Below are 26,437 nucleotides of genomic sequence, written 5' to 3' on the forward strand. Positions count from 1 at the left end.
TTTTGAAGTTTGGAGATTTCAGGACTGTTGGTGCCTTTCTCTGTGTGTGTATGACATGGGGGAAACTAGAAAACATGTTGGATGAATACTATGTTAGGCTCATTTCAGCCACTAGAGGTCAGCAGTGCACAGTGTTAAAGTGGTCTCACGCTGCACAGTCAATGATCTCACAACAATGTTACAACTAAACCTTTAAATCTGCTTTTTTACTTTTTAACTGAATTTAGGGATAAATGACACAGCTCTACACACCAGTTCTGTCTTTAACACATATGACATAAGACTTTTACTGTTTCATATCTTCATTTGCACATAAATGCACTCAATGAACCAACAATTCAACAATTTACTATTGTTTCATGAGGAAGTTACCTAAAGTCGCCAAAGTGGATGATTCAGAAGTGAAACCCTGAGCAGACAAACGAAGAGATAAGAAGATAAAGAAAACAGAGAATCCACCATTTTGATCAGGAAATATATTTCTTTGCTTACATTAATCAGTCACTAATCAATCATAAAGGGAACCATTCGTGTCCCTGGGACACAAACGATCACTCTCACTGAAAATATGGCTTCTAGCACAGGGAGACTGGCGAACTGTCCAGGGTGTACCCCGCCTATCGCCCGATGTAGCTGAGATTGGCACTGCAAGGAAAGGGTACTGAAAACACACCACTGGGGACACAAAAACAATCAGTTGCCTCTGTTAATGTTAACTGCTGACCCAGCCCTCCAGGTCCTGGTAGATTTGCTTGGCTGTTAAATTGGGGTACTTGACACAGATCTGACACAGTCGTTCTCTCCACTCAGTGTAGGTTTTTATGGCATGAGTGCGATGCCACTGGAAGTATCCTTCATACTTCTTCCTATCTGCAGCCACGAGCTTGAGGTAGGCAGCCAGACTTGCTGTGCTGTTAAAATCAGACACATGGATGAAAGAACCAGGGGGTGCCAAAGCTTCATAGGTGGCCCTGCTGGGGCCCAGGACCACTGGCACAACCCCTGCTTGGAAAGCATTCCTCCAGAGCTTCTCACTGATGTAGTCCCTTGCCTCAGAGTTCTCAAAAGACAGGTAAAACAGGCAGTTTGCAATGGTGGGCAACAGCTTTTTGTCTGACAGCATTTCTTTAGTCCACCTGCCATAGACCTTTATGGGGATATACTTTTTTAGACTTTGGTAAAAACTGGAACGGGCCTGCTCTGGCTTGTAGCTGCTGACCACCCAGCTAACAAGACAGGAGTGATTTGCAGGAACCTTGAAGATGTGCTCCTCCCCTCCAGGAATGGTCTTTCCATAAGGTATAGGTATGTCTGCATCACGTCTGTAACTCATGGTCCAGTTGAAGAGGCCATCGAACTGTGCGAGGTTTGCATTGTTGACAGGAGGCTCCAAGGACATCCACACCCAGTGCTGGGAGGCCGGCCGATGCAGGTGCAAGGGCAGCGAAGACAAGCCATGGCTGATCTCCTGGTGGTGGAACACAACCACATCAGCCGTGGGGAAGTCTGAAGTGTTATCAGTGAGGTGACAGTGACTGATGTTGTACATCTCCAGGCATTTATCTCCTGCAAGACTGTAGGAACGGCCAAATGGCCAGTGCCACAGCAGGATGCTGATGTTTCTCTGAGGAACATCAGGAGGACGTTTCTGCAGATGAAGCGTCTGGTTCAGAAAACTGTACCAGAACAGGCAGGAGAGCGAGCTGAAGAGCATGAGGCAGATGAAGAGGGACATTCTGGAGATGTCATGGTGATGAAGCGTAGACCAGGTCAAGGGAGTATAGATGATAGATTTCAAGGTCCTGCAAAGGAAGGAAGGTAAGACATGAGTGTCACATGTTCACACATGTGGCACAGTGCAGGAACTGCAGAGGGTTAGTCTCTTTCAAATTTTAAACTGTCTTGCTTTCAAATCTAAACAAATTCATGTCATTGTGGTGTCTATGTATGTCTTGGATAAAAAAAACTATATGTTGGATATATACATGTGTGTGTATATATATATATATACATATATACTATATATGTATATGTATATATCTATATATAGGTATATATACATATGAGGGCTGTCAATTGATATAGAAATAAGAAATTCAATAGCACAGAAATGTAAGAAATTAACTAATGAATCGCCTGACCCTGAAGCTTATAACAGATATTTATTGATATAAAATCATGGAATGAATGTAGAATCAAGACACAAAGCATATTTATAGTCAAAGGCTGTTTTAATGGCTTTCTTTACTTAACTTTAAACACAGTTTCTCTCTGGTGAAGTACACATTTGCCACAACAAAGAGCATCTTAATGTTTTAAACATATTAGTGAATCTTTACACAAAGTTTAGTTTTGCCCAACAAGCCGTCGGGTAACTTTTTAAAATGAAACTTCCGCCTAAAAGTCCGTCCTCATCCATCTTTGCGCCGTAGACTGTCCTGTAACCAGGATGACTCAGTTTGCCTGCACACGTGACCAAAGCTTATGGGTCCGTCACCACTGGAACATGTTCAATTATTCAAATGAATCGACAAAATTAGCGTGTTAGCGTTGACACTGAAAAAACAATATTAGTGCGACGTATGTACGACAATTATGTAAATATGTACAACAAAGCTGCCCATGTAGACAACAGGTGTTGACCAGCTTGCACTATGACTTGTCAGAAGTAACAATAGATGTGAAACTGAACGTTGCACAAAGTGTGAATCACGCTTAACATCAGCACAAAGATTCTGCGACAGCTGCGTCATTAGTTGATCGATGGAGCCTCGCAAAGGAAAAAGCCATTTGTATATTTGTACTATAAGCAGGCATGTGTGTGTGTGTGTTTGCAGGTGTGTGTGATCTTTCATCACTGCAACCAGAGGCTCAGAAATGACCTTCTGCATCATTGGACCCAGATTTAGGTCCTCATGAGGTCTAAAGGTCCTGGCAAGGTTACACCAAAGGCACTGACACACACACACATATAGAGACACACACACCCGACTTTAAAAAATAGGTTAAAAAGCAAAGAAAATGACAGATTTAAGTGGTCAAAGTCAAAGTGTGTGCTTTTTTTTCTTAATAACCCACTATCTGATCACGTATTAGAATGACTTTCTGTGCACCATAAGTCAAGTCATGAATCGTTTTTCAGAGCAAAGCATTTGAACAGAAACAGTGTTCTGCACACAATGAATGTGTAGAGAAAATCGGATAATAATAATAATAATAATAATAATAAAAATGAAGATTATCAGAGAAGTTAGTACTTGCCTGGATGTCATGGGTGGCATCGGGCTGTCTGCAGAACTGAAGGAAAACTCAGTTCAGTTCAATTTCAGTTCACTCTAAAACGTTCGACTGATTTATTGCCCAACACTTCCTTACACACATACACCCAGCCTGTGACGGTTGGTTCTCGATGGCTGTCTGTGGTCAGCAGAGAGAAACTAGCAGCAGCAAACATAGAAAATAGAACATTTTTATTATTGCTTAAAAAGAACAGTTGAATATTGAGAAGGATGTAGTGATCTTAAAATGCTCTTCTTTAAAGAGACTCTTTTATTCTGCAATACTTCGTCTTTGGTCAAACCCACATCTTCAGTGACGCTCATCACTGTGCCACCTTGTTTCGATACCCGTATTGGTGCTTTTTGCTCGACTTGCACCTCCAGCTGCATGTGACACTCAGAAAGGGCAGGGTTTCACATTTTACATCTGATGAACCACAAGCTGTGGGCGCTCTTCCTGCTCATATCTCTGCAGAGGAGGACAGGAAGCTCCTGTGTATGCCAACCACATCTTAACTGTTTCAACCGTTCACCCGTGTACTGTATCGCCTGGAACCTGATGCAAAATCTGTGCTGATACGGTTGATTTGTCCCACGCAGCGGCATGAGCGATCTAAGCAGCTGATTAGCAGGAGACACCAAGAAATTTTTTTTTTTTTAACATATTAAAGAAGTCTAAATATCTTTAGATGTAATTAGAGATCTAAATAGTGTTGTGCTCAAGTTATTTGGTTTTATTTTGTAGTCCATTATTGATTAATGCACATTTGCACAAGTTTAAAGAAGTCATTAAGTGCACATCACTACTAGGCCACTTTTGTGATGTTACTTGTGATGTTTTATCAATAATAGTCAAGCAACGGAGTGAGAAGAGGACCCCCCTAATCAAATTCAGCTTAGGGCCCCATTAAAGCTTAGGCCGGCCCTGCCAGGAAGCAGTGGGGGTTGGTTATCTCGCATTATTTATAGTTGTGTTATTTACACCAAACCAGTGTCACTCTTGTTTTTGTTTTACCCTACACTGTAAAAAAAACCTTTGAAACACAGTAATATTCTGGCACCAAAAAAATACTGTAAAATAATGAAAAATATCTTGAAAAATAACAGTACTTTCCATAATTATAATATATATTATAACTATATTTTTTCAAACCACTTTTAAAAACAATCTAACTGTTTTTCAACAATTAAAATAACTTTTTGTCATTTTGTAAAATGACTTAATTTTCAACTAAAGAAATATGCACTACATATTAAATCTTCCAATCTCTTTCTTAAAAAAAAAACTTAACCATAACTTATTGTTAATCTAAGATCACATCAAATATAAATTGAGTTTTTACATGTACTATTACATCATTTCTCGTCTCCAGTGTTGATCCTTGCGCTGCAGTAGTAACAGCCAGATATCAACAGAAGATCGTCTATGAAGATGAACATCTGCTGTTCTTCCTCACTGGAGTATTGACTGAGACTCACTGGAGGATGAAGGCGGGCAGTGTGCACTCCAGACATGCAGAGCAGTAGCGTGCTTGTGCTTTCTAGATAAATGGGTAAATACATTCACTCTCCACTCTCTCTCGTTTTGAAATGACTCAAAAGATCTTTCAGATCAATCAACCATTTTCTGACAATGAGAAAATTCACTTACAGTATATAAACAGTCCTTGCACTGAAAAGCATATATATATATATATATATGTGTGTATACATATATGTATATAAAATGTTCTTATTGAGAGGGCTTTTGCTTTGAAAGTCCTGGCCGGAAGTACAACCTGTCGCTGCTGTAGTGAACTTCGCAGTGTTCGCTCGTGCCCAACACTAACTCCTAGCATTCCGGTAAGGAGCTGGATAGGCGGCCCCGGGAGGAGCCAGGAGCTGTTCCACCGACACACCGAGCACGAACTGTCTCGTCACGCGGGCGGAAGAACGCTTTTCTGTGCTTTACCTGCCTCAGTGGACAAGATTAATATTATTTAATATCAAGTGACGGAGGAGCCGCGCGGATGCTCCGGGGATGATGGGACAGTAATTCCCCGGTTGTTGAGTTTGCGCCGCCGCAGCAGCAGCGACAGCAGCAGCGACAGGACAACCGACAACAGCGAAACTTAAACCGGCGGCAGCGGCAGCGGCAGCAGCACCGCTGTCAGGCTGATGTGGTGGATTTAGGACAGAGCGGAGCACGAGTGGGAGGCGAAAATGGGGTTCCTGCACCAGCTCCATCTCCTGCTGTGGAAGAACATCTCTCTGAAGAGGAGGGGACCGGTAAGACGCGGCCACGTATTCACGCGACTCCCCGTGAAACGCTTCTCTCGAGGCTCTCAGGGAGTCGCGGTTGTGTGCGTGTGTTTGTTTATGTGTTTGTTTGTGTCCTCGCAGAGCAGACGGGCGTGGGTATCTGCTGCTGCTGCTGCTGCTGCTGCAGTGCCCACCACCTATTATTTGGGCAAATTCTCCCAGAACCTGCCCCTGTCTGCAAATGTCCCCCATCAGACATAAAAAAAACACACTGCAGTAAAAGCTGTAAAAGCAGCATGATGGTGCTGGGAATGATGATGATGATGATGATGATGCTGGTGCTGGTCTGTTGTCAGTGTGTGTGTGTGTGTGTCTATGTGCTTCTCCTGTCAAACAGGTTGTTGCTGCTGCTGTTGACAAACAACAGTTGTGCAGAGACCCAGTCTGTGTCCTTTAGGCTTCAGGACCGCATAGAACCGTCCAACAACAAGGACATTTGTAATGTTACAGCGGCACAGATAATAATAATAATAATAATAATAATAATAATAATAAATAGTAAACATGCTGCGTAAAATCAGGTAATATAATAAGAAGTATTTTATCAGTATCATGTTTGGAGCCTTTATGTGGCCGATAAGCTGAATTTGATTCGCGTACCTCAGAATAGCCTGTGCTTCACTATTAATGATCCAAATGGAACACTATAAATAGCATTCATTATAATCGTGTTAATCACTCCAAGCCGGTGTCACCTGTGTCTTTTTAGCCTTAGAGGATTCTAAGGCTGCAGTGATTATTCGATTCATCTCTAAAATACACAATTACTGAATTAATTGTCAACTAATTTGATAATCGATTAATCAGTTTGAGTGTTCATTGAAACAAACCTTCATATTTTTCAGGTATTTTCTGGTTTCTTTGCTCCATATAACGAAGAAATCGGTAAAACTGAATCATTTTAGTTTGTGGATAAAAATCAACATTCAAAACCATCGTTATTTCAAGGTTTGGTAAACACCAATCAGTATATAATATATATCGGCCGATACCAATATCGGTCCAATTCAGTCATTTTAAATGAAACTGTTAGCGAACACATTTGTGCCATTTCAGGTTATTTCAAAGACCTAATTCTGCAATTGTGTAACAAATAGGAGAAATAAACATGACTCAGCTAAAACGCTGTTGCTGATTGATTATTAACACATTTACAGTCAGATTTACAGGATTTTAGATTTTTATTTGTCCAATATCCTATCCCGTGATTTTGACCAGTATCAGACCGATACCCATACTGAGTATCCTGAGTATACCGAAGCAATACTATTAGACCTGACTGAGGGAGCATTTGTGTGTATGCAGCAGCAGAGCAGAAGCATTAATATCGTCAAACTGCTGAACCTCTTTGTGATTTCAGTCAAGAACGCCAACGCGTTTGCAGCCTTCACGCTTTACTCGTGCAATGACGCTGTTGCCTCCACTTGTCTTGACATCAAATGAATCACTTCCTGTGTGCAGCGCGGGAATGTCGCCAGGTGGAGGCTGCGTTTTCTTTGTTTTATCCATAAGCCGCAGATGAAGTGAAGTGAAAAACAGAGGCTGGTGTAGTTGTTGAAATGACAGGGTGAGGTGATGATTCATACTCACCTCACTTCATGTGTGTCATTGTCGCACGTCACAGTCATCTGCTGTAGAGACCGTGTGCAGTACGTACCCTGGTGTGTATCACTGTCATACTTAAGGGAATAAGAAAATACCACGGAATATTTTGAATTATTATAATAATATCTTTATTTATAGAGCAGATCTTAACACAAAGTTGCTCAGATATAACAAATAAACACGTTAAAAAAAACCTGACAACACACTCGTAGAGAAAAATCCCTCAATGTGACGGAGGTAGTGTGACCAAGTAATACAAATATGAATAATAAAAAACAGCAATTTGGTCAAATGAAAGATCAGAAATGTTTACTTTAGCCATGGGAAAAATACTGTTTAAATATTATTTGCTGAATAGTTGAATGTTGTAAACTCCGGTGCATGAGAGCTAGTGAAATGAATGCAGGGTTCACAAGTTGTTGTTGATATGAAAACACACAGGATGTGATGTCATAATAGCAGCTGTAAATACATGTGGTGAAGAGACGATAATGTCCAGTGTAATGCGGGCCAGTGTGTCGAGCTAAATCTAAACTCTAAATCTCTCACAACGGGAATGTATGCATCCCATAAGTGATACACCGACTTCCTCACTGACTTTATTTCTGGCTTTTGTAGCTTCTCGCGTCGTAGCGCTGCGGGTGAGAACACACACACAGACGATAAGTTATTGTATGAGGTGAAGTTTTCACCAAAAATAAACTTTTTTGAACTTGAGCGATTGGAGTGAATGATGTGTAAACGTGTCAGGATATTAGTGGCGTTCACCCGGCCAACGTGACTCATTGACTTTGCATGTAAATAATTCACCGCATGGAAAATGTGTGATTGCAGCGATTGTCCTGAAGCCAAACTAATTGGAGAAGAAAGATTAGTTTTAATGAATACAATTAATAAAAACACATTACGAATAGTCATAGAGCATCTTTTGCCTTTTTATAACCAAGCGAATAATGGCTGACGTCTGAGTATTGTTGACATGATGACACGATGTGCATTTTGTGTTTCAGGGTTTCTCTTTTCCGGCAGTTTTGTGCATGTAAACATTTCTGCTGATAACAAAGGTCCGGGAGTCTTTCTCTCTCACACTGAGACGCCCTGTTTTTATTCATGGACATTCTTTGGTTTTCTGTAAAGAATCTGCATCACATAACGTAACATGCAACAGGCTGCCGAGCCGCGAGTTTGACTTCCAGCAGAATCGGCACTGTTGTTGCCATGGCTACAGTAAATGTGAAGTGTTCATCACTGACACACTGTCGACCAATCACAAATGAGTGGGCCCGCTGATCAATCAGAGGAGATGGTCCAGTTTAGATCTGTCCTCTTTAATCTGACCTCCAAATTAAGATTATGAACTTGAACGACATGAAGACTCGTGTCCAATCATCTCATGTTACGACAGAGCGTGTGTGTGTGTGTGTGTGTGTGTGAGTTCTTGTATGTGTATCTTTGTGAAGGACATTTTGTCTGGTCCTCACATCTTAAGACCTGGTTTTAGGGTTAGAATTAGGTTTAGGTTAAGGGTTAGGCATTTAGTTGTAGTGGTTAAGAGTAAGGGGAATGCATTATATCTATAAGTGTTCACAGTGTGTGTGTGTACAAAAATACCTTGCTCTTCATCTGATGAAAAGGCAATTTTTTTCTTACTCTACAGAATGAATGGGTGAGGAAAGTGAGTGGGTGGGAGGAAAAAAGGAATCAAAGAAAGTCGATAATATAATTGTTTCTGTGGTCAGGACCGTTAGTTCTCATGGAGACCAAAACCAATTTCTGAGGAACTGGTTTAGGACTAAGATTAGAATTGTGGTTAGGTTAAGACTCAGGTTATGCTTAAGGTTAGAGATAAAGCTGTGTTTAGTTTGTCCAAATGAATGATGAAGTCAATGCAAGTCTAAACATGGCTAGATGTGTGTGTGTGTGAGAAAGAACTCAAATTGAATTAATGACACAATTTTAATTTCAATTTCTTGCATTCAAAGGTGACCGTGACAAAAACAAACAGGTCCAGTGATGACAGGATTTCAGAGTCTTGAGTCCCAGGATCTGTTGGGAAATTGAATGGGTCCAATAAGAAATAGGCTGAAATAGGTGTCCTCTGCAGAGCAGGGGGGCATTGGGGGACTTGGGCTTTTATAAAGGCCTATGGGGTCTTAAATATAAATAACGTGTTGGTAACCTAACCTTTTCTGAATGTCAGACAGGTGTGATTGAGCCATTCAGATACATATCCAATGAAGTGACACAAGTCTGATTTGATTTCTGTAGTCACACAAACAGAAAAACAAATATGAGTCACTTCAGTCTGGTCAAGTGAACATAATCTCGTCTCTGGGACCAAATGAATGTTTGTGTATTGATTTGATAAGAAATTCACCTGTTGTGCCGGACAACCAGGCTCTTCCAGCTGTACAAATATCGTTTGCACGACGTCAGCGTACATAGACCGCTCTTTTCTTTTATCTGCTGGCACGGGTCAAACAAACAATATTGCAAAAGTAATGTGATGTGTATAAGATCAGAGCTTTAGATTTAGAGTTCATGGAGAGAAGAACCAACAGATTCAAACAGTCATTTGGCTTTTTAATGTTAAATCAAGGATGTTGACTATAAATATGGCTATAACACTTGTTTTGTATAAGAAATACTAGGGATGTCCGTCTGTTTATCGCATATCTGTGGCTGAATTTACTGCCACCTGCTGGCAACAGGAAGTAACATCCTCTGTCTATGTCCACATAATGGCCATCGCGGTCATTCCACGGCCCGTCATGCAAGGTGCGGTGCGAGGACTTAAATGTGATCTTTGACTCTGTCGGGAAGAATTCCGAAAACGGCATTAACTTGTCTCTGTGTACTCTGTAGTCTGTTGATGTCAGAACATGTGCAAGTGATGTTTGTGCTGTTCTTAAAAGCCGAGGTTGGATCTGTCCTCAGGCTGCCTGCAAGATTTGTGTCAGTGCCTGGTGCTTTTACTGGTGTCCTGATAAAGGGAAGGGTTTTGGTTTCTTGTGTGTGGGGTGGGAAAGGATGGTAGCTATTTTTAACTTCACCTACCTTCAGCAATCAAGCTAAGGAGAGAGCCCTGGAGAGCCTCTGCAATAATAAAAATAGCAACAGCTGCATCATTGCTGCCTATAGATTTATAATCACGCCGCCCTAGATTAAACTCACGAAAGCCGTCCGTAAGATTGATGATCGGAGAAGAATGATGTCGTCAGCACTTACCTGAGACTAATTCACAGTGAAGCACCAACAATAATCATTTAGGATTTCTTTTACAATACAATATTCATACCTTCATTGGAGTTCATGTTCAAAGCTGCTAAATTTACTGGTTTGATCACCTAATCCTCCAGAGAGTGAGTTGTTGTTGTTGTTGCTGCTGCTGTATTGAATATACAGTCTGTATGAATAGATATGCTATATAATAATGTTTAAGTGCACTGAGTGGTGAAAAGACCAGGGCTGTCAAGTTTGAACAAACATTCATGACAGTGCACTTTACACGACTACACTCACTATTAGTCACGCTGCCTGTCTTTGATGCCTCTTTTGCCGAGTCACTTGGGTGGAGCTAACAGCCAAGCTGAAAGGTGAGTCAGCAGATTTGTTTGTTCCTCTGCCATCTGTGGTGTAGAACCCAGTACTTCCACACACTGCTTTTCAGGTGCATTGGAGTCGTGACTGACTGCTCAGGAGGACGGTTAAGTTTGCCCGTGTCCTCCATTTTCACAGCAAAACTTTAGGTTGATAAGTTCAAAAATGACAGGAGATTTTAAAGGAGTGTTTATGTCTGATTTCTATTCATCAGCTTACAAACACAATGACACGGGAGGTGGGAGAAATGTTCGTGATTGATCATGAATCAGTTATGAAGTAGCATTTTAACACTGATTTTCAATGTCTTAATCTGGAGGAAGCCCAGACTAGACGATTACAGACTTGGCGTTTAATCAAACGATTTCAGGGAGGAGATTCCAGAGATTTTGGGATCTCACAGAAACTCGCGTGATTTACCGTGACTTGACGTGGAGATGTTTAAACAGACGTAAAGACGTCTGTTAAACCCTCACACTACAGCATAATTTGGCCAGACAACTTGTTCAAATCAGTCTAAAATCAAAAGACACCCCCGATCTGGCCAATTATCCTCTAGTGGGCCAGGCCTTAACCAATAAACTGGTTAAACATCTCACAGCATAAATGTGTGCGTCACCTCGAGCGAGAGCTGTGGCTAAAGTGTATAATCCAACCAGCGTAATCTGGATTAAAAAAATGATGTGTGGAAAAATTTTGTCTTCTGTGAATTACGGGGGGCGGAGAACATATTTTGTGACAATATGTTCACTGTGGAAACCGAACGAAAATAATTTGGCAACGCAACAAACATGAACAACAACATTTACGTTAGCACCCGGAGGTGGAGATTAAACACATGACTCCAGTTTCTGCCGATCAGCGCAAAATAGAAAACATAAAGCTCATCACGAACTTTGTTGCTGTTGCTTTGCAAAGAATATAGATAGATAGATAGATAGATAGATAGATAGATAGATAGATAGATAGATAGACTTACCCAAAGATTACCACCCCTTCATGGCACTCTAAATCTACTCGATTTTTAGAAACGAAAACCTACTGATCTGCAAAACCATGATATTTAACTTGTGCTGCTGCCCTCTAGACTGAGCTTCATATATTTCCTTCTGATTTGGAACAAACTGAAACTTAAAAACAACAACAAAACAACGTAAAATGCTTAATAAACGATACAATACATAGGAAGGAAAACAAAATTGTGTGTTGTTGGGCTCTCTACTACAACTTCACCAGAAACATATTCTCAATTAAGATAAAGACAATTTTAAAATACAAGTGATAAACCCATCTAATGTTTACAGCTTAATGCATCAATTTAGTAACAGATTTTTGCATAGCAGATGATGTCTCTGACCTCAAAGCAGATGCAGCGTACAGTAACCAAACACTCTGCCCAGCTGTACTGAGCAGTTAGGCTGAGCATCTGACCTAGATCTAGTCACTCTTTTAATCATCGTCTGACACGGGGCTGGATAAAAGCCACTGGCTGGGTGTCTAGAGAGAGAATTTTAAAATAAAGAGGAAAAACAGCAGCAAGGCGATACACATTTTCCCACGGAGAGGAGAGGAAGAAAAGTAAGTGTGACAGAGGAAGCTTTTAAAGATGGATGGGATGGGGAATAAAGTTGCTGACTGATAAGGGAACGTGCAAATCTGTAGCAGAAGGTCAACTGACAGCTAGATGAATTATATATGTTATCTGTAAAGTCTAATAGACTAGCAGCTGGTTCACTGAGGCCTGGTACTGGAGACAGCAGAGGATATCTGTAAATCCTGTGAGATCATGGCTGCAGTTTTTTCTCAATAAGGTACTTTGATGGTCCATAAATGTGCAGGCTTTGTGTACTCAGAAATGATTGAACCTGGATATAAAATATTTCCTGTATCAAAATTGTGTTTCATTTAAGGGTCGAGTGTGAGGTTTAGAGCTCTGGACGGTCACTTGACGCAACCAACTCACAAATTTGAGCTGTAGGATCAATTTCAGTCTGGTTTTAGGAAAAGGCCTTCTACAGAAACTGCATTGTTGAGAGTACACAACGATATCCACTTTGCCTCATTTGTCTCTGACAACAAAACTCTCTTACTCCTCGCTTCTGACTTGTGGTGTTCCACAGGGGTCAATGCTGGGACCCATACTAGTTACTCTATTACTCTGGGTCATGTTAGAGATAGTTTTAATGTTACAAGTCACTTTTATGTGCACGACATGTAGCTCCATTTTACATTCAATCAAAAAGAGACTCACTTGACTCCTTGATTGTGTAGATGCAATAAAAGACTGGATGGCTGAAAGCTTTCTTCAGCTAAACTCAGATAAGACTGTAGCTCTATTAGCAGCATTATTCGTGTAATTGATGCTGTTGATCTGTTGTTCTGGGATTTTGACACACAACCACATCTGTGGTTTAAAGACAATGGTCTGGAAAAAGGGAGAGTAGAGCGTGGCATCACAATCCTTTTCTGTGTGAACCTGGTTTGGTCGATCGTAGGGAAATGAATATAAGTAGTTGATGGTATGATTTGAATATTAAAACCTCCAGCATGTGAGCTTGTAATGCAAGGTCCACAATGTGTGAAGCTAACAGGAGCAGCTAACGAGATGCATTCACAGAACCTGGAAATTTTCATCACTTCTGCAGCATCTGCAGCATGTTGAGCTTCAAGATGCTTTCAAGAAATCTCGAAATTTTTACTTCTGCAGTACACTGACTAAATGCTTGCTGTTTCTGACACCTTGTGGTAATAGTTGCATCACAAATGAGATATTCACTGGGGTAGATTTTTTTTTAAAAGTGTAATCATTGATCAAACATTTATTTTGAATTATTTTAAAATATTACTAGCAGTCATAGTAACTGTTTAACTTTACAGAAGTGAATAATTGAATACTCATGCCCATCCCTAGTAGACAAACTACCTGTTGCATGTGAGAACTGTTGAACTGCTGGACCCTGTATATAAACAAACTGTGTTTAAACAAGGTTGTTTACCTTGTAGGGTTGCAAGGATTCGTCGACATTGTCACCAAAATCAGTCACAGTTATTTGCTGATACATTTTATTGTAGATTACATAATCACACAGCTTTTTCCACACAGGGAAAGTGTTCAATGGGGCTCCTTTTCACAAACATGTGAAAGCCAAAAACAACAAATAATAAAAAAATTGTTCAAAACATCCAGCTAAAAGCGATTCTGCGAAGGTACTTACAAGGAAATCTTGTTCTTTGACTTAAAAGGCTTCACACAAAGGCAGAAGAAGCAGAAGAAAAGAGATCACCACGGTCAATATTGGTCTGGCATTTCTACAATCGACAGCGGTACGAGCTGTGAAAGGGCTCCATTATGACTCACAGCTAGCCCTTCTCCCTCTGGACTTGTTAGTAGCTGAATGCATACATTATGTATATTACGTATCTATTTTCATAGTCTGTGCAATTTCTGACATGGTATTTAACTGTGAACGGGAGGGGCACTCAAGTTTTGCATATGCTACCTTTAAGTATGGACGTGCTAAAAAGCTGCTCTAATTGTATTTTATTCAAAATACAACTCACAACCGCCAAATGGCTGCTGTTATATTTAGTGACTTTGACTACTTTTTTGTCTTTCGTTTTGTTTTTTGTGGAGAACACTTCAGTTGTGTGTCTCTGAACACTAGCACTATTCTCTATAGTCCTTTTGTTTTGAGCACAACTGCTGGCCAACCAACCTTCAGTACCCTTGGCTGCTAATCTGTGCCAGTCAGTGTTAGGCAGTAAGGCAATACTTAGAAACACATTACAGTAATGTGATCACAGTAACAAGTACATCACAATTTGAAGCCAATAACTACTTTGGAGTAATTGATCCCTGTAAAGAAGTGATAACTTTGATGTTTGGGGGTCACATTGTTCACATTGTTCGTCGGTCAGACAGCAGACAACGTGACCCACGCATTGGTCCGTTTGGTCTTTGTGTTCAGTGGGCAAACTGCTCTGGGAGCAGGGGAAGAGTTGCAGTGTGTGGTGCCCTCTAAAACCAAAGTGGATAAACGAGACAACAGACAGTAACAAACGTGTTTAGTATAAAGTTGAACTCAACCCTGAAACCACTTTTTTCTGGTGTATACCAGTGTATATGGATATGTAGTAATGTCCATGTTCAAATCTTCAAGTATTGAAATGATAAATGTGTGTCTACTGCCCTCTATGGTCAAACACCAGCTACTGCAGTCAAATTTTGCCATCGGTTTTCTTAGTCCACTCTCGCTTCATTGGTACGCGCTTTCGTCAACCTCTTGCCTAATCAGTGCAAGGCTCTTGTCCCAGACTCCTCCCCCATTTATAAACGCTGAAGGTGTAGCTTTGTAGCCATTCTGGAGGAGTGTTAAACACCTGTGATGGAGCTTATGGCAGTGATAACTTTGTTGGGTCTTAAGTTCTCACTTCTTTAATGAGTAATTATCGATAGTTGACAAGTAACTTCCCCAACACTGGAGCCGGTAAGCTTTAGCTGTGTCAGGAAGCAGCAGCAGCTTTGATTGTTGGAAAAAGTCTCAGGCTGATGAATTATTGAGAGATTCTTCACTCCTCCAGGGGAAAATACGCTTGAGATAGAAAGAGAATGACTTCGATTAAATCTACAGATGAGATAGAGGGAACAAGAAACAAGTAATGAGAAGAAAGGAGGAGTGAGAGGGCCTCCACATGCTAATATGGCATTAGTTCATTTACAGAATACAAAAAAACATGTAGCAGGGTGGAGAACAGTGCAACCTCCTCCACAAGACTTGAAGTGGATCTAGTTCTGTAGCTGTAATGCCTTTTTTGATCAGGCATTTTGATGATAATTGAACAGATGAGGCAGCCCATGGCCAAGTGGAACGGGAACTTTGTCTGTGACTGGAAGGTTCAAGTCCTCGCCAGGTCAAGGGCTGGGGTACCACTGAGCAAGGCACTCAATCCCCATTGCTCGTTGTTATCTGGACACTCTAAATTAATCCCACTGAGTTGCGTTAGGAAGGGCATCCGGCATAAAACTCTCTGCCAAATCATGTGCGTGGATCATTGGCCGTGGCTAACCCTAGACAGGCAGAAGCCCGCGTATCGCATCATATCGCATGTGTGTGTCTATACTGTATATATACTGTATATATGTATATATTTATATACATATATGAGAGAGAGAGGGAATGCATAGCCTTGAATGTGTTTGAATGAGTGTGTTTGTGTATTTACTGAGACCACAGCAGCATTTGTACTTGTTTTGTAGATCTTTGGCTCAGTTAATGACTTACATTAGAGTTGAAGCCCATTTATTTTGATGAACACAAACAACACACCTCCTTACTTTGATACTGACTGTGTCCTATTAGGCTTCAGTTAATCCATCCAGCAGACTGAGTGGACTGACTGTCCTTCATCCTGATTACTGGAGAACATCTTCATATTCATCAGTGCTAAACACTTAAGCCAAATGAAATTGTGCAGCAGCTGCAGCCATCATTTGGACATTCTCAATAAATGAGCCTTGCTTTTTGGCTGCACTGCCCCTTTAAAAGACAAGCATGATTAGAGGGAGAGGTTAAAGTGTGTTGCAACCAGACTGGAGATGACACATCTATTTAGAAGGAGGGAGTTTTTCTCCCACACGGAGAGGAGGGAGGAGGAGAAATGAGTGGTGTTCGCCTGGTCTCAGGCTATGCTGCAGCATGGATCACATCAGACTGTTGTTTTCTAGGGAGGCAGTTAACTACTGATACTTTCTGGAGCTACTTTCTGATTTAGTCTGAAAGTATTTCTCCTGGTCCAGTCATGTTTATTAGTCATTTTGTTTTTAATCCTGTTTTAGTTGAAGCATGAAACATTGTGTCTTCACAGAAACTGTCAAATATATGTATATATATACATATATTTGTATATATACATATACTGTATATGTATATATATATATATATATATATATATATATATGATAATGATATACTTATACACCAGTGAGGGTAGAGCCGATGGAAAAGATGTTCCATAAGTATCATACTTTCTTTAAACTTTGGAGAGACTCTTAATTCTTGGAAATAAGGTAATCCCACTGGAAAGATGAAGGATTATATTGATCCAAAAGTCAGCAACCTACAGTCTGAACAAGGCAATCAAGCCTCTGTGGATCACCTGAGAGGCAGACTCAACTATTATGTGGCTGTTGGACTTCACAGTTGTTTTTATGTGTTTGCTTGTTGATTCTTTTTGGAAGAGCGCTCATGACAGCATTGTAGGTGGCTGATAGTTGGTGTCTTAGTCCACCTCCTCTGTTGAGTGATGGTTTCTTCAGTCTAAAACTCTTTGATGGATGTCTTTATACATCCCATTCATATGAGGCTTCTGTCACCAGTTTTCCACTGTAGAATTTGTCCACCAGGCGAATTTTGCGTCCATGATTAGTGTTTTTAGAAGCCTGGGTAGCTCAGTTGGTAGAGCATCAGACTTTTAATCTGAGGGTCCAGGGTTCAAGTGTAGAAGGATATCTTTAAGGAAATTCTACTTCATAGAGAGAAGTTGTCTGACAACAGTACAGGCCAAAAGGATATTGCATAATGCTGCTGCAACTCATGTCCCCCTTCACAATATGAAAAGAATCATTCGTCCCTGAGGGAAGGGAACACTGATTGCATCGTTTCCTTGTCTGTGAAGCAATCGCACGATTATAAGACTACCATCATTGTGTCTCCTGCTTTGTGGTATTGCAAATGCATAACAATACTACAATACTAACTTCCTTAAAAGCAAAGTTTTAAGAGCTCTTGATCAGGGTGTATCTTGGCATGCAGTGTGACACACACTGAAAATCAATCCCAGTATCCCAGAGTTCTATGGAACACAAAATCTCATAAGATGTATAGATACATCTTATGAGATTTAGTGATCAAACACGTCATCTTTAAGAAAAACATAATGTTTTTATGTACAAATTATATTCTTGGCTTAGTAATGTTTTTGTAAAAGGGGTCACTACATTTTTCAAGCAGTGCCAAAAAGCAATTTGTTTTCAAACTCTTTAATTTGGTTAATATATTTCCTCACACTAAACCTGATTCTTTCAATTCTTTTTCTTCAAGACAAAAATAATCAGAATATCATAATTAGATAACAACAGGAATACCTGTAATTGTTACTTGTTTGCTTTTTGCTTTGTTTCACTTATTGTTACATGGAAATATGGTTTTAGAGCTTAATTACAGTAGTACAAATATCTTAATTAAACAGTAATTTTAAACTTGTGCCTCTGTGTGTGTGTGTGCTTGTGTGTGTGACGTCCAGCCTCCCACTCACCCAGACAGTCTCAAACATAGAGTTCTTTGTGGTTCCAAATGTTTTGAATGGCGTCACTGCTGTGAAGCACAGATCACAGTCTGTAGATGAATATTAATGATTCTACAGTCAGCAGAAGCTTTTGTGTTTTTGTTTCTCATGTTTGCATGGAAGTATGTGAGTGAGTGTGAGTACAGTACAGCACAGTCTCTCTCTGTGACTTAATATGTTTGTCACAATGTGGATGTAGCAAATCCTTGTTCTCTAATTTGAAACTGGTTTAATGTGCATTAAGCAAGAAAGATGCCATTTAACATATGTGACTGTAATGAATGTTGAAGTGTGCAACATGGAGTATAGCAGGTCCTTATCTCCCTACACGATGCTCCAAAGGAACATAGTACAAACTTCAGGGGTTGAAAGACAGCTGTAGCAATGACAGACACCCAATTTGTGTATTTTTTTGTGTAAGATTCAATGTTCTGTTGAATCATTACCAGACAACTTTCAGCTTTCCTTCAGCTACACAGGAATCCAGAAAAAGTAGACACTGATGTGCTTTGAATCCATAGCCTTTGAATCATGTAAGTGGTGCCTACTTCCTTTTGGGGCAGGCTTGCATTTCAACTCACAACAATGCCTTTACTTGACAGGCGGGGTCTGCCCTATGGCTGAACCACTGTTTGCTAACAGCAAGACCATGTGGCCTAATGGATAAGTACAATGACATTAAAGGCTTTCTATCAGGCTCAGTGCCCACAGCAGTTGGGCTTGGAGGGTTGTTGTTTCAAGGGCTGTTTTGAGCAAAGATACATATAAGTGGTGCCCTTGTGTGTGTTCACTACTGTTGTGTAAAAATGTCTTGTTTAAGTTCAATATCAGTAATTGGTTTTCTGAAGAAGACTTATCTCTAGGTATTTGCACTTGTGCATTGGACAGTTGTTGGTGTTCGCTGCATAAAGACTGGCTCTGGTGGGACTGGAACCAACAACCTTTGAATCACTTTCTGTGTTTATCAGCTAGAAGTCCAGTGCGCTACAGAGCCTCTTTTTTTCTCCTTCAGCGACACAGGAATCTGTAAAAAGTAGACAGCGGTGGGCTTTGAACCCATAGCCTTTGAGTCATATAGGTGGTGCCTACTTCCTCATGGGTCAGGCTTGCATTTCGACTGAGAACAGTGCCTTTACTTGGAAGGCGGGGTGTGTGGCCTGCTCTTTGACCGCACCACTGTCTGCGAAGGACAGGACCATGTGGCCTAATGGACAAGGCGTCTGACTTCGGATCAGAAGATTGAGGGTTCGAGTCCCTTCGTGGTTGACTATTTGTGCTTGTTGTTGGTTCTTTACCTGTGCTATGACAGTACAAGTGCTTGGTACCCACAGCAGTTTGGCTTTTAATTGGAGGGTTGTTGTTTCAAGGTCTGCTTTGAGCAAAGATACATATGAGTGTTGCCCACTGCCCCTTGTGTGCGTTCAGTACTTCTGTGTGAAAATGTCACACAACGGTTTGCACAGTCAGTGGCTGAAGTCTGTGATGTATCAAAGAGGACCCCAATGGTCGATGCATAAGAACTGACTCTGGTGGGACTCGAACCCACAACCTTTGAATCACTTTCTGTGTTTATCAGCTAGAAGTCCAATGCGCTGTCCATTGCGCTACAGAGCCTCTTTTTTGCTCCTTCAGCGACACAGGAATCTGTAAAGAGTAGACAGCGGTGGTCTTTGAACCCATAGCCTTTGAGTCATATAGGTGGTGCCTACTTCCTCATGGGTCAGGCTTGCATTTCGACTGAGAACAGTGCCTTTACTTGGAAGGCGGGGTGTGTGGCCTGCTCTTTGACCGCACCACTGTGTGCAAACGACGGGACCATGTGGCCTAATGGACAAGGGGTCTGACTTCGGATCAGGAGATTGAAGGTTCGAGTCCCTTCGTGATTGACTATTTGTGCTTGTTGTTGGTTCTTTACCTGTGCTATGACAGTACAAGTGCTTGGTACCCACAGCAGTTTGGCTTTTAATTGGAGGGTTGTTGTTACAAGGTCTGCTTTGAGCAAAGATACATATGAGTGTTGCCCACTGCCCCTTGTGTGCGTTCAGTACTTCTGTGTGAAAATGTCACACAACGGTTTGCACAGTCAGTGGCTGAAGCCTGTTATGTATGAAAGAGGACCCCAATGGATGTGGTCGATGCATAAGAACTGACTCTGGTGGAACTCGAACCCACAACCTTTGAATCACTTTCTGTATTTATCAGCTAGAAGTCCAATGCGCTGTCCATTGCGCTACAGAGCCTCTTTTTTTCTCCTTCAGCGACACAGGAATCTGTAAAAAGTAGACAGCGGGGGGCTTTGAACCCATAGCCTTTGAGTCATATAGGTGGTGCCTACTTCCTCATGGGTCAGGCTTGCATTTCGACTGAGAACAGTGCCTTTACTTGGAAGGCGGGGTGTGTGGCCTGCTCTTTGACCGCACCACTGTGTGCAAACGACAAGACCATGTGGCCTAATGGACAAGGCGTCTGACTTCGGATCAGAAGATTGAGGGTTCGAGTCCCTTCGTGGTTGGCTATTTGTGCTTGTTGTTGGTTCTTTACCTGTGCTATGACACTACAAGTGCTTGGTACCCACAGCAGTTTGGCTTTTAATTGGAGGGTTGTTGTTTCAAGGTCTGCTTTGCGCAAAGATACATATGAGTGTTGCCCACTGCCCCTTGTGTGCGTTCAGTACTTCTGTGTGAAAATGTCACACAACGGTTTGCACAGTCAGTGGCTGAAGCCTGTGATTTATCAAAGAGGACCCCAATGGATGTGGTCGATGCATAAGAACTGACTCTGGTGGGACTCGAACCCACAACCTTTGAATCACTTTCTGTGTTTATCAGCTAGAAGTCCAATGCGCTGTCCATTGCGCTACAGAGCCTCTTTTTTTCTCCTTCAGCGACACAGGAATCTGTAAAAAGTAGACAGCGGTGGTCTTTGAACCCATAGCCTTTGAGTCATATAGGTGGTGCCTACTTCCTCATGGGTCAGGCTTGCATTTCGACTGAGAACAGTGCCTTTACTTGGAAGGCGGGGTGTGTGGCCTGCTCTTTGACCGCACCACTGTGTGCAAACGACGGGACCATGTGGCCTAATGGACAAGGGGTCTGACTTCGGATCAGGAGATTGAAGGTTCGAGTCCCTTCGTGGTTGACTATTTGTGCTTGTTGTTGGTTCTTTACCTGTGCTATGACAGTACAAGTGCTTGGTACCCACAGCAGTTTGGCTTTAATTGAGTGGGTTGTTGCCATAAGGTCGCTTGAGCAAAGATAGAAGCATGAGTTGCCCACTGCCCTTGTGTAAGTGCTTCAGTACTCTGTGTGAAAATGTCACACAACGGTTTGCACAGTCAGTGGCTGAAGCCTGTTATGTATGAAAGAGGACCCCAATGGATGTGGTCGATGCATAAGAACTGACTCTGGTGGAACTCGAACCCACAACCTTTGAATCACTTTCTGTATTTATCAGCTAGAAGTCCAATGCGCTGTCCATTGCGCTACAGAGCCGCTTTTTTTCTCCTTCAGCGACACAGGAATCTGTAAAAAGTAGACAGCGGTGGGCTTTGAACCCATAGCCTTTGAGTCATATAGGTGGTGCCTACTTCCTCATGGGTCAGGCTTGCATTTCGACTGAGAACAGTGCCTTTACTTGGAAGGCGGGGTGTGTGGCCTGCTCTTTGACCGCACCATTGTGTGAGAATGACGGGACCATGTGGCCTAATGGACAAGGCGTCTGACTTCGGATCAGAAGATTGAGGGTTCGAGTCCCTTCGTGGTTGGCTATTTGTGCTTGTTGTTGGTTCTTTACCTGTGCTATGACAGTACAAGTGCTTGGTACCCACAGCAGTTTGGCTTTTAATTGGAGGGTTGTTGTTTCAAGGTCTGCTTTGAGCAAAGATACATATGAGTGTTGCCCACTGCCCCTTGTGTGCGTTCAGTACTTCTGTGTGAAAATGTCACACAACGGTTTGCACAGTCAGTGGCTGAAGCCTGTGATGTATCAAAGAGGACCCCAATGGATGTGGTCGATGCATAAGAACTGACTCTGGTGGGACTCGAACCCACAACCTTTGAATCACTTTCTGTGTTTATCAGCTAGAAGTCCAATGCGCTGTCCATTGCGCTACAGAGCCTCTTTTTTTCTCCTTCAGCGACACAGGAATCTGTAAAAAGTAGACAGCGGTGGTCTTTGAACCCATAGCCTTTGAGTCATATAGGTGGTGCCTACTTCCTCATGGGTCAGGCTTGCATTTCGACTGAGAACAGTGCCTTTACTTGGAAGGCGGGGTGTGTGGCCTGCTCTTTGACCGCACCACTGTGTGCGAATGACGGGACCATGTGGCCTAATGGACAAGGCGTCTGACTTCGGATCAGAAGATTGAGGGTTCGAGTCCCTTCGTGGTTGACTATTTGTGCTTGTTGTTGGTTCTTTACCTGTTCTATGACAGTACAAGTGCTTGGTACCCACAGCAGTTTGGCTTTTAATTGGAGGGTTGTTGTTTCAAGGTCTGCTTTGAGCAAAGATACATATGAGTGTTGCCCACTGCCCCTTGTGTGCGTTCAGTACTTCTGTGTGAAAATGTCACACAATGGTTTGCACAGTCAGTGATGTATCAAAGATGACCCCAATGGTCGATGCATAAGAACTGACTCTGGTGGGACTCGAACCCACAACCTTTGAATCACTTTCTGTGTTTATCAGCTAGAAGTCCAATGCGCTGTCCATTGCGCTACAGAGCCTCTTTTTTTCTCCTTCAGCGACACAGGAATCTGTAAAAAGTAGACAGCGGTGGTCTTTGAACCCATAGCCTTTGAGTCATATAGGTGGTGCCTACTTCCTCATGGGTCAGGCTTGCATTTCGACTGAGAACAGTGCCTTTACTTGGAAGGCGGGGTGTGTGGCCTGCTCTTTGACCGCACCACTGTGTGCAAACGACAAGACCATGTGGCCTAATGGACAAGGCGTCTGACTTCGGATCAGAAGATTGAGGGTCTGAGTCCCTTCGCGGTTGGCTATTTGTGCTTGTTGTTGGCTCCTTACCTGCGCTATGACACCAAGTGCTTCGGTACCCACAGCAGTTTGGCTTTTAATTGAGGGCTGTTGTTTCGCTGTCTGCTTTGAGCAAAGATATGAGTGCTGCCCACTGCCCCTTGTGTATGCTCAGCAATTTCTGTGTGAAAATGTCACAATGGTTTGCACAGTCAGTGGCTGAAGTCTGTGATGTATCAAAGAGGGACCCCAATGGTCGATGCATAAGGACTCTGGGTGGACTCAACCCACAACCTTGAATCACTTCTTTCTGTGTTTATCAGCTAGAAGTCCAATCGCGCCTGTCCACAAGCGCCTACAGAGCCTCTTTTGCCCAAATGCACACAGGAATCTGTAAAAGTAGACAGCTGTGGGTTGAACCCATAGCCTTGGAGAGTCACAAGTAGGTGGTGCCTACTTCCTCATGGTCAGGCTTGCATTTCACTTAGGTAACAGTGCTCTCTTTACGGAAGGCGTGTGTGTGGTTTGCTCTTTTGACCGCATCACTGTGTGCAAAACGACGGACTATGTGGCCCAATGGACAAGGGGTCTTCTGACTTGATCAGGAGACAAGGTCTTCGAAATCCCTTCGCGGATTGACTATTTGGTGCTTGTTGTTGGTCTTTACCGTGCTACGACAGCAAGGTGCTTGGTACCCACAGCAGTTTGGCTTTTAATTGAGGGTTGTTGTTACAAGGTTCGCTTTGAGCAAAGATATATATGAGTGTTGCCCACTGCCCCTTGTGTGTAAGCGCTCAGTACTTCTGCCAGAAAATGTCACACAACGTTTGTACAGTCACTGTGCGGCTGAAGCTCGTTATGTATGAAAAGAGACCCCAATGGATGTGGTCGATGCATAAGAACTGACTCTGGTGGAACTCGAACCCACAACCTTTGAATCACTTTCTGTATTTATCAGCTAGAAGTCCAATGCGCTGTCCATTGCGCTACAGAGCCTCTTTTTTTCTCCTTCAGCGACACAGGAATCTGTAAAAAGTAGACAGCGGTGGGCTTTGAACCCATAGCCTTTGAGTCATATAGGTGGTGCCTACTTCCTCATGGGTCAGGCTTGCATTTCGACTGAGAACAGTGCCTTTACTTGGAAGGCGGGGTGTGTGGCCTGCTCTTTGACCGCACCATTGTGTGCGAATGACGGGACCATGTGGCCTAATGGACAAGGCGTCTGACTTCGGATCAGAAGATTGAGGGTTCGAGTCCCTTCGTGGTTGGCTATTTGTGCTTGTTGTTGGTTCTTTACCTGTTCTATGACAGTACAAGTGCTTGGTACCCACAGCAGTTTGGCTTTTAATTGGAGGGTTGTTGTTTCAAGGACTGCTTTGAGCAAAGATACATATGAGTGTTGCCCACTGCCCCTTGTGTGCGTTCAGTACTTCTGTGTGAAAATGTCACACAACGGTTTGCACAGTCAGTGGCTGAAGCCTGTGATGTATCAAAGAGGACCCCAATGGATGTGGTCGATGCATAAGAACTGACTCTGGTGGGACTCGAACCCACAACCTTTGAATCACTTTCTGTGTTTATCAGCTAGAAGTCCAATGCGCTGTCCATTGCGCTACAGAGCCTCTTTTTTTCTCCTTCAGCGACACAGGAATCTGTAAAAAGTAGACAGCGGTGGTCTTTGAACCCATAGCCTTTGAGTCATATAGGTGGTGCCTACTTCCTCATGGGTCAGGCTTGCATTTCGACTGAGAACAGTGCCTTTACTTGGAAGGCGGGGTGTGTGGCCTGCTCTGTGACCGCACCACTGTGTGCGAATGACGGGACCATGTGGCCTAATGGACAAGGCGTCTGACTTCGGATCAGAAGATTGAGGGTTCGAGTCCCTTCGTGGTTGACTATTTGTGCTTGTTGTTGGTTCTTTACCTGTGCTATGACAGTACAAGTGCTTGGTACCCACAGCAGTTTGGCTTTTAATTGGAGGGTTGTTGTTTCAAGGTCTGCTTTGAGCAAAGATACATATGAGTGTTGCCCACTGCCCCTTGTGTGCGTTCAGTACTTCTGTGTGAAAATGTCACACAATGGTTTGCACAGTCAGTGGCTGAAGTCTGTGATGTATCAAAGAGGACCCCAATGGATGTGGTCCATGCATAAGAACTGACTCTGGTGGGACTCGAACCCACAACCTTTGAATCATTTTCTGTGTTTATCAGGTAGAAGTCCAATGCGCTGTCCATTGCGCTACAGAGCCTCTTTTTTTCTCCTTCAGCGACACAGGAATCTGTAAAAAGTAGACAGCGGTGGGCTTTGAACCCATAGCCTTTGAGTCATATAGGTGGTGCCTACTTCCTCATGGGTCAGGCTTGCATTTCGACTGAGAACAGTGCCTTTACTTGGAAGGCGGGGTGTGTGGCCTGCTCTGTGACCGCACCACTGTGTGCGAATGACGGGACCATGTGGCCTAATGTACAAGGCGTCTGACTTCGGATCAGAAGATTGAGGGTTCGAGTCCCTTCGTGGTTGACTATTTGTGCTTGTTGTTGGTTCTTTACCTGTTCTATGACAGTACAAGTGCTTGGTACCCACAGCAGTTTGGCTTTTAATTGGAGGGTTGTTGTTTCAAGGTCTGCTTTGAGCAAAGATACATATGAGTGTTGCCCACTGCCCCTTGTGTGCGTTCAGTACTTCTGTGTGAAAATGTCACACAACGGTTTGCACAGTCAGTGGCTGAAGCCTGTGATGTATGAAAGAGAACCCCAATGGATGTGGTCGATGCATAAGAACTGACTCTGGTGGGACTCGAACCCACAACCTTTGAATCACTTTCTGTGTTTATCAGCTAGAAGTCCAATGCGCTGTCCATTGCGCTACAGAGCCTCTTTTTTTTTCCTTCAGCGACACAGGAATCTGTAAAAAGTAGACAGTGGTGGGCTTTGAACCCATAGCCTTTGAGTCATATAGGTGGTGCCTACTTCCTCATGGGTCAGGCTTGCATTTCGACTGAGAACAGTGCCTTTACTTGGAAGGCGGGGTGTGTGGCCTGCTCTTTGACCGCACCACTGTGTGCGAAGGACGGGACCATGTGGCCTAATGGACAAGGCGTCTGACTTCGGATCAGAAGATTGAGGGTTTGAGTCCCTTCGTGGTTGACTATTTGTGCTTGTTGTTGGTTCTTTACCTGTGCTATGACAGTACAAGTGCTTGGTACCCACAGCAGTTTGGCTTTTAATTGGAGGGTTGTTGTTTCAAGGTCTGCTTTGAGCAAAGATACATATGAGTGTTGCCCACTGCCCCTTGTGTGCGTTCAGTACTTCTGTGTGAAAATGTCACACAATGGT

The 26,437-nt window shown here is 42.6% G+C and overlaps 2 protein-coding genes and 17 non-coding genes across 20 annotated transcripts in view; 8 read left to right on the plus strand and 11 right to left on the minus strand.

Moving 5' to 3' along the window:
* Positions 1–284: 284 nt before the first annotated feature.
* Positions 285–3,508, minus strand: fut7 (fucosyltransferase 7). Its single transcript, XM_044026716.1, has 2 exons — positions 3,262–3,508; positions 285–1,802 (listed from the first exon to the last, which is right to left on the minus strand). Exons 1-2 carry the CDS (start codon positions 3,279–3,281, stop codon positions 713–715), a joined length of 1,110 nt encoding a protein of 369 aa, XP_043882651.1. The 5' UTR covers positions 3,282–3,508; the 3' UTR covers positions 285–712.
* Positions 3,509–5,090: 1,582 nt separating this feature from the next.
* Positions 5,091–26,437, plus strand: part of abca2 (ATP-binding cassette, sub-family A (ABC1), member 2) — a 64,353-nt gene continuing 43,006 nt past the window's right edge. For both annotated transcript variants that reach the window (XM_044025632.1, XM_044025633.1), the window contains exon 1: positions 5,091–5,546. In XM_044025632.1, the coding sequence (XP_043881567.1) occupies positions 5,481–5,546 (66 nt within the window). In that variant the 5' untranslated portion in view covers positions 5,091–5,480. The remainder of the gene's footprint in view (positions 5,547–26,437) is intronic.
* trnar-ucg lies at positions 19,322–19,394 on the plus strand. The gene has a single exon. It is a non-coding gene; the product is annotated as a tRNA-Arg (tRNA).
* Positions 19,650–19,742, minus strand: trnar-ucu. The gene is made up of 2 exons: positions 19,706–19,742; positions 19,650–19,685 (listed from the first exon to the last, which is right to left on the minus strand). It is a non-coding gene; the product is annotated as a tRNA-Arg (tRNA).
* trnar-ucu lies at positions 20,276–20,368 on the minus strand. Its single transcript has 2 exons — positions 20,332–20,368; positions 20,276–20,311 (listed from the first exon to the last, which is right to left on the minus strand). It is a non-coding gene; the product is annotated as a tRNA-Arg (tRNA).
* trnar-ucg lies at positions 20,568–20,640 on the plus strand. Its single transcript has one exon. It is a non-coding gene; the product is annotated as a tRNA-Arg (tRNA).
* trnar-ucu lies at positions 20,902–20,994 on the minus strand. The gene is made up of 2 exons: positions 20,958–20,994; positions 20,902–20,937 (listed from the first exon to the last, which is right to left on the minus strand). It is a non-coding gene; the product is annotated as a tRNA-Arg (tRNA).
* On the minus strand, positions 21,527–21,619 carry trnar-ucu. Its single transcript has 2 exons — positions 21,583–21,619; positions 21,527–21,562 (listed from the first exon to the last, which is right to left on the minus strand). It is a non-coding gene; the product is annotated as a tRNA-Arg (tRNA).
* Positions 21,819–21,891, plus strand: trnar-ucg. Its single transcript has one exon. It is a non-coding gene; the product is annotated as a tRNA-Arg (tRNA).
* trnar-ucu lies at positions 22,153–22,245 on the minus strand. The gene is made up of 2 exons: positions 22,209–22,245; positions 22,153–22,188 (listed from the first exon to the last, which is right to left on the minus strand). It is a non-coding gene; the product is annotated as a tRNA-Arg (tRNA).
* Positions 22,445–22,517, plus strand: trnar-ucg. Its single transcript has one exon. It is a non-coding gene; the product is annotated as a tRNA-Arg (tRNA).
* Positions 22,760–22,852, minus strand: trnar-ucu. The gene is made up of 2 exons: positions 22,816–22,852; positions 22,760–22,795 (listed from the first exon to the last, which is right to left on the minus strand). It is a non-coding gene; the product is annotated as a tRNA-Arg (tRNA).
* Positions 24,006–24,098, minus strand: trnar-ucu. Its single transcript has 2 exons — positions 24,062–24,098; positions 24,006–24,041 (listed from the first exon to the last, which is right to left on the minus strand). It is a non-coding gene; the product is annotated as a tRNA-Arg (tRNA).
* trnar-ucg lies at positions 24,298–24,370 on the plus strand. The gene has a single exon. It is a non-coding gene; the product is annotated as a tRNA-Arg (tRNA).
* Positions 24,632–24,724, minus strand: trnar-ucu. The gene is made up of 2 exons: positions 24,688–24,724; positions 24,632–24,667 (listed from the first exon to the last, which is right to left on the minus strand). It is a non-coding gene; the product is annotated as a tRNA-Arg (tRNA).
* On the plus strand, positions 24,924–24,996 carry trnar-ucg. Its single transcript has one exon. It is a non-coding gene; the product is annotated as a tRNA-Arg (tRNA).
* trnar-ucu lies at positions 25,258–25,350 on the minus strand. Its single transcript has 2 exons — positions 25,314–25,350; positions 25,258–25,293 (listed from the first exon to the last, which is right to left on the minus strand). It is a non-coding gene; the product is annotated as a tRNA-Arg (tRNA).
* Positions 25,884–25,976, minus strand: trnar-ucu. Its single transcript has 2 exons — positions 25,940–25,976; positions 25,884–25,919 (listed from the first exon to the last, which is right to left on the minus strand). It is a non-coding gene; the product is annotated as a tRNA-Arg (tRNA).
* On the plus strand, positions 26,176–26,248 carry trnar-ucg. The gene has a single exon. It is a non-coding gene; the product is annotated as a tRNA-Arg (tRNA).

This window comes from Solea senegalensis, linkage group LG5 (assembly GCF_019176455.1).
Source record: "Solea senegalensis isolate Sse05_10M linkage group LG5, IFAPA_SoseM_1, whole genome shotgun sequence".
NCBI classification, from domain to species: domain Eukaryota; kingdom Metazoa; phylum Chordata; class Actinopteri; order Pleuronectiformes; family Soleidae; genus Solea; species Solea senegalensis.

Excerpts from the sequence above, each read along its gene's own strand:
- fut7 (XM_044026716.1), bottom strand. The coding sequence starts at position 3,281 with ATGCCACCCATGACATCCAG. Across the intron at positions 1,803-3,261 it reads ATGCCACCCATGACATCCAG|GACCTTGAAATCTATCATCT; the intron begins GCAAGTACTAAC and ends CTTCCTTTGCAG.